The following is a 7,500-nucleotide window of genomic DNA, read 5'->3' as shown; positions in this document are numbered from 1 at the left end:
TCTTTACCTATGCTTCTGCCTGTTCCTTTCGATATCTACAAGAACTAGAGATATAAAAAGGGCATAATGAAAAATTGGATGGTGGCATATAGTGGCAGGTTATTTGGTTAGCTAAAAGATATTATACTTACATTATTTAGGTGGTGGCTGCACCTTAACTTCATCATCCCATAAGTGAAGGTCAGACTTGCATTGAGTTATGTCACTGTAATAGTAAAGGCACTCTTTTCCCATATGTGAGATGCCAGTAGCATAGGTGACTGCTTTGGCAAAACTAATCCAGGCATCAGCCGTATACTGTGACCTGTTCTAGCACCCGCCCTCTTGCATAAACCTCTGGCTGTACTGCTTATGGAAGAAGTCCAGAAATATCTTGAATGACTCCTCACACCACCTCTGTACTCTAAAAAGAGCAATATCCTTTCCTTCTCTAGCCATAGTATTTCTCTTTAAAGGTCTCAGGAAAAATGACAGAGAAGTGGTGCCCAAAACAGTTCTCAAAGGTCACATCCTTTCCACCGTGATGAACATTGTATTTGTGCGATGGATAGCAAACTAATAAAATACAAGTTCTGTATTATTATGGTTCCAATGGCACTTTAAGGTGTGAAGCACAGCAGTCTTCCATCCTTCTTTATGCTGCTGAGAATCCATACTGTACATCGACTATATTTTCAGATGATAAAATATGGGACGACAGCTCTTCCCAACCTAACATAATTAGATTCCCACACTTGTGCAGAGCTGCCTGCAGGTGCCCAGGCTTGTGCAGTGCATTGTGTAGCAGTTTGCACGATGTTTATTAGGTTTGCTCATCTTGCAAATTGAATAATTCAGAAACAATAATTAAATAAGCCCTAATTACCATAGTCATCACACCCTGAGTACAGTGTTTACATGATAAAAGCTTCATGTGAAACCTTGTTTCTCATCATGCTATGAAGAAAACATCACTGCCCTGACTTTGAATCCGGCAAACTGCTAGAGTTGAAACTTTTTTTTCTGAGTGAGATATCTGCTTATATAAGTTAAGTGCTACTTTTTGTACATGTGCTTATTTGTCTAAGGGTAGATTTTAGTTTACTGCTTAGTGTAAGACCTAGAAGGTATGTTAGTTTGTCAGTGCATTTAAATGTATTAGCCAAAATTGTCTTAAGGGGGTACATTGCAAGTGCACTGAATGTAGTCAGTGTAGATACTATGCTCAGCAGTGTTATTGTAGTATTGTTTGCCTTGCAGGTATGTGATTAGTCACAACCCTTTTAACACTGCTATTATAATGGTTATGTGGTCATGTTAACTTGCACTTCTGTGCTTGTTTTTGTCAGTAGATGACAGGGCTAGCCACTCAGTGGTGTGAACATTGGCCCTAGATTGTCACTGTTGGAGTTACACCCCAACCAAGTACAAAAATGGAGAAAATGGGTTTTGGATGGAAGGATGTGTTCAGAACACATTAATAACTGACATTTACTTAGATTGTTTGCCGATACAGATATCTAACTGTCAAACACAACTGTGGCATACTAGATGGCCCAGTAGGATAGTAGTAATGTTAAGATTTGCAAGGCCCATGTAGGATCATAGCTGTTAATTCCATTGTTTTCACCAACAACAGAGCAATGCCTAAAAACAGGTCCAGAAGACAGGCATTGTGTCTGCTGCTTCCACCTGCAAACCTAGTAGTGAAAATGAGGCAGTACTGGTGCTTCTCCTTCTCCATGGTAGATAACTCCTTACAGTGTGTTCTGCTGACCAGCCTTTCCATGGCCATGAATGGCATGAAATTGTCACCAGTGTTAATACTTTTTGTGGTCAGGATCACAGCTATGATATGGTACTCTGCAGGGTGACAGATATGTGATCCATCCTGCCACCCACAGAGCAGAGTTTGTGGCACTGGAATAGAGAGCAACAGGAGGTGGGCTGTCAACCAAACCAGCTCTTATGCAGATAGAGGAATTCCTGGCCTCATTTAAAAGTAGTACCACCTCTGCAGAATCCTACAGTGTAGTAATTGATGTCGAGCCAAAGCTGGACAGTCCCCAGAGAGTTTCTTCTGTAGATGCCTGAGATATGTAATTCTGTATCATCGTATCAATAGCTGCAGCCCATCCTAATCTCTTAGTGATATCAAGGTTTATAATATCTGTCTGACTTTTGACAAAAAGGTACATCAAGGATCCAAGCTCCATGTCCGTCTGTACAAGATATGGCTAGGAGTATTAATTGTTATCATATTTTTATAGTTATAAAGATATCAGTTGTATGTCTAATTGTGGTGCTGGGTTCTGGATATTTTTTGCTTTGTAGTATTCACAGGTGATTCTTCATTTGGTACCAGCACTGTGGAACTGCCCCCATCTTATGTTGCAGGATCTGCAGCCTCTGATAATGATGGCTGGATTGAGCTGGTACAGTCTGGAGGTGCAGAGTGTGTTGGACACAGGGAACATGACCCCCCACATCCCCTACTCGGAGTATGGACACTTGCTGTATGTCTGCAGATGCACAGCAAACACAGCCATCTGAGAGTGGACAGGTTGATGGTGACACTGTAAATAAGGGAAGTGTGGTAGCCCCCAGATCGGAGATGTCTGCATCTGCTACTAGCACTCACGGGCAGGAGATGCCATAAAGGTGTGTCAGAACCTGCCATCCAACATATGTGCAGGGGTATCATGGAGGCATAGGCAAGTTCCACCACAACCATTGCAGATGTAGTGAAGGTGAGCCAAACAGAGCATGCTGACCTATGGGAGTGCATGACCCATATGTGTGATTCACTGGATAGACTGAGTCATACATTGGACCATGCACTGTCTTCTCTAGGTCATTTGTTAGTGGTGAGGGACAGTGTTTATGGCCAGCCATCTGTCCATGGCCATGGCCAAGCAAGATCCCTCTCCTGCAGTGCTAGTACTTCCACAGCAACATAGATTTTGGAGGTGTCTTCACTAAGGAGAGAGCATACCTTTGGTCATGGCCATTGTCACACCTATTAACAAATGTCAGTTTAGGTAATGCTAATATCTAGCCAAGGTCTGCTACAGCCAGTGCAACTCCTGGCAGAGCCAGCTGTGTTGATTTGGGGACATTCACAGGAGGCTTAGCTCTCTGTCATACATGCCCTGCCCAGGTGGTCAAGCTGAAGTGCTACACTAACTCCTGAGCCTATGTCCCTTCAACCAACAAACGTGCCACCACAGCGCATAGCACATACCGCACATCAACTAACTCTGGCCCTTATTGGCATTACCCCCACCCCCACCCATTTATTATCACACTATCCATAAAGCACTTTTTCTTTTGCTTTACTTCAGCACTCACACTCAAGCAATTCCATATGAAAGACATGCATCCCTGTACTCCCTTGTTCACATGTGAAAATGTTGATAACTGTGACCTGCCCTTTGTACATGTTTACTTGGGTTGCCTATGTCTAATGCTCATTGTGGCTAGCCTTTGCAGAGGTAAGCACAGTCTGGTATTTTCTGTATGCATCACTTTTACTTTAGTGTGTCTGCATAATTCTTGTATAGTTATGCTCTAAGCTATGTGTACTCTGCTGCCTTTTTACTAATACCATGACATATTGTGCCTGCCTCCATCTGGCATGATCACCCTTTGCTGCTGGGTCCTCCTCTAATTCCTAATCTATCTTTGCTGCAGCTGCCTCTGGTATTGGAAACCACTGACCCTGCAAGAGGCCATCGTGTTGTAACTGCTTGCTAACTGCACACACCATCAGTATTTTGGCACATGTGATTGGATCATACTGCAGGGCATCACCATATGTATCCAGACAGCGAAACCCTGACTTCAGCAGCACAAACACACACTCTTTTATATTTCTAGTGTGTGGTAGTGCACAGTTTTCTCCCTGGACGGTTTGATTTTGTGGATTTCTAATGGTGTCATGAGCCAGGGGTACATTGCAAGTGTACTGAATTCAGTAGCCTGTACTGAATGTAGTATTTCAGGACATATACAGCATCACCCACAAGATATCTCTGTGGAAAGTCAACTCTCACCAACCATTGCTGAAGGCCATGTGTGCCATATGTGGGAGTTGTGAAAACTGCCTGGGTGGCCTGCACACACATTGTAGATGATACTGTGTGCATTACAGACCACCTGGCAATTGATAGAGTGTTTACCATTGCAGTCCATGTATCTTCTTCCCAGTTCTACAGGTGGTGCCTTTATTTCAATGTGTAAACAGTGTATAGCCCACAGTAGCTCAGGGAAGTTGACTATATCATAGAAGTCCTGTATGGTATTGGCTGTTTCCTTGGGATATGTGAGAATCAGAGATGCTTCCCTTAAGCTGAAGCATGGCATAGAGAATTCCGGAGACAGATGCCTGAGGTACCCTCACTTTGTCCCTTCTAGGTCACTGAAGCATCCCTGTAACTAATGTATATAAAACCATACAAACCTTTATACCAGCTGGGATAAGTGCTCCATAACTCCCACAGGTCTGCACGGTGTCCCTGTCCAGACAGTAATGGTCCACTATATCTGTTTCATGGAAGGCATTAAATTTCAAAAGACCCTTTGCTTCCATGGGCAATGTCGAACATTGTCAGGCAAAGCAGCTGCAATGAGAGCCTCCTGGTGATACACATTTATAGTAGCTGTGGCAAACCCTAAACTGATTCACCACTCTACTCCACTTGAACAGTGGCATATTGCTGAGAACAGATCTAAGGTGGGTACAGCATCATTGCTTGGAATTTAAATGTTTCTGAATCACTCCATCATCATGTTTTGCCTTATTCTCATACAGGTCCCTTCATTATACAGTCATTAGCATATAACGCGTCCAGCCATGTTACTTCAACTGGCCCCTGTATGTTGCTGGGTTTTATGAATCGCACACATTCTGAGCATAGCCACTCGTCATGCAAATTTGCTTGCCTAATTATCTTGATGGCCCCACTACCATTGAATTGTTGTGAGTGGCATTGAAGTTTATGTGTTTAATTATGTTCCACTGCTGAAAAATCGGAGTGAAATCTGTGCTCAATGGTACTTCATGATGAACAGAGTGATACTTTGTTTGAAAGTGATTTTTCTTTATTATTGCTTTCATTCACAAGTCTGAGGATTTGGACATAATGAAGTAAAAAGTTTTGCAAATGTTTTCCATAAGGCTTCAATTATTCTTGGACAGTGCTGCAAGTAAATGTAGTCAGAAATTATTCAAGTTAGAACTAAGCTGACTTGTTGATTTGCAGCTTGCTGTTATCTGCATGACTTCATAATCGTTTGATGTTATTATATTGCAGGTCCTGTTATTGGTGAAGTCCTGCCTATTTTTATTCCCATCCTGAAGGAAAGCCTCCAACCTGACCAAGATCCAGAAGTGCGCTTGAAACTTTTTACAGTCTTATCCAAGTTACTTTTAAATGCAGATGAGACTGTGAACTCCCAGGGGTAAGTACAGCATTAAACCCAGACATACATACCTGAATATTGAAACTTCATTCAGATACGAAGTCTGTCACAGTAACGTAAGCCTATGAAACTAAAAGGGCTGAGGCCAGAATAAGGCAGAATATATATATAAAATACATATATACATATATATATATATATATGTGTGTGTGTGTGTGTGTGTGTGTGTGTGTGTGTGTGTGTGTGTGTATATATATATATATATATATATATATATATATATATGTGTGTGTGTATGTATATATATATATATATATATATATATATATATATATGTGTGTGTGTGTGTGTGTGTATATATATATATATATATATATGTGTGTGTGTGTGTGTGTGTGTGTGTGTATATATATGTGTGTGTGTGTGTTTGTGTGTGTGTGTGTGTGTGTGTGTACACATATATATATATGGATCCCCTTCAGTTTACCGAAACGCCACAACGGCGAAACACAAATCACCGACACCAAAGGACCGACAACGCAGATGACCGACAAGGTGAGAACCCGACGGACTCGGTAAGTGTGCGATAGAGTGAGGGATTTAGTGTTAGGGAGCGGGCAAGTAAGTGTGCGATAGTGAGGGACTGTAGTTTTAGGGGCGGGTTAAGTGAGTTAGGGTTAGGGTGCGGGTAGGGTAAGTGTGCGATAGTGACGGAATATATGTTTAAGGGTGGGTTAAGTGAGTTAGGGTTAGGGTGCAGGTAGGGTGTGTGTGCGATAGTGACGGACTGTGGGTTTAGGGGTGGGTTAAGTGAGTTAGGGTTAGGGTGCGGGTAGGGTAAGTGTGTGGTTGTGTCGGACCTTAGGGTTAGGGTTTGGGTTACGGTTGGTGCATGTATGGTTGTGTGTATTGTCGGTATTTTGTGTTGTCGGTCTTTTGGTGTCGGTGATTTGTGTTTCGGCATTGTGGCGTTTCGGTAAACTGAAGGGGATCCATATATATATATGTATGTGTGTTTAGTACATATACTACATGCTGCCTAAAAGTAGTTTTGTTCAATCCGCATGAAAATTACAATGTTCATTAATGTTCATCATATTGATCACTGTCGCAGTAGCCTTAGCTATATGGGTTATATGCTGAGAAAGGTATAACAGCCAGCTAGCTTCCAAAGCTTCAGGGCACCATCCATACATTCATACTGTCAGGCAAGCTGAGGTGACTAAAAGGCACCGAGCTCTTCTGTGCTTTACTGCTGCCAAAGAGTATGCTTCTCTGATGCTTCCTAGGATCATTGGTCAGCTTATGCTGTTCCTTTTCTGGACAGCTTAGTTTCACTTTGGGGGGAAAAACCTTCCATTTAATAATTTTGTTTATTATGATACATTCTTCTTCAGGAAAGTTATTTTAAAGCTATGAGTTTGTGTTTTAATGGGCTGTAATGAGACTATACTGTACTTTTAAACATGAGTGCTATTTTATTCCTTTCAGTTTAACAGTTGCTTTTAAGTAATTGCAAACCATTTTTTTTCCTGTGGAGAAATTGCGTTTATTTTATTTATTTTTTGTTCCTACTTATATAGGCAAAATATTTTACTCCAGCATCAACACAGGCCCAAACCGTTGGCTCAAGTAATGCTGAAAAAACATTTATTTTTGGGGTACTTTATATACACACATATGTATGTATACATGTGTGTGTGTGTGTGTGTGTGTGTGTGTGTGTGTGTGTGTGTGTGTATATATATATATATATATATATATATATATATATATCTATATAAATACACTTATATATAGATATATAGATATATATATATATGTATGTATGCATATTTGTGTGTACGTATATATATATATATATATATATATATATATATATATATATATATATGTATGTATTTGTATGTATATATATATATATATATATATATATATATGTATTTGTATAAATTCATATAGTTTTATTCCACATACTTTCACACTTGCTGATATGTTTAATAGCATGCTTCTCTTGCAACACATTGGAAAGTAAGCATTTTATGAGTAACATGACCTTTCCGTTTTAGGAAATACTTTTTCAGGACTCTTCTCTTG

The 7,500-nt window shown here is 40.6% G+C and overlaps 1 protein-coding gene across 1 annotated transcript in view; it reads left to right on the top strand.

Moving 5' to 3' along the window:
- Positions 1-7,500, top strand: part of DNAAF5 (dynein axonemal assembly factor 5) — a 1,078,404-nt gene that overhangs the window by 803,898 nt on the left and 267,006 nt on the right. The window contains exon 9 of the mRNA XM_044089685.1: positions 5,295-5,442. Coding sequence (XP_043945620.1) covers positions 5,295-5,442 — 148 coding nt within the window. The remainder of the gene's footprint in view (positions 1-5,294; positions 5,443-7,500) is intronic.

Source organism: Protopterus annectens, chromosome 12.part0 (genome assembly GCF_019279795.1).
Source record: "Protopterus annectens isolate FY-2018-M chromosome 12.part0, PAN1.0, whole genome shotgun sequence".
Lineage (NCBI taxonomy): Eukaryota > Metazoa > Chordata > Ceratodontiformes > Protopteridae > Protopterus > Protopterus annectens.
This window is presented reverse-complemented; position numbering and strand designations above follow the sequence as displayed.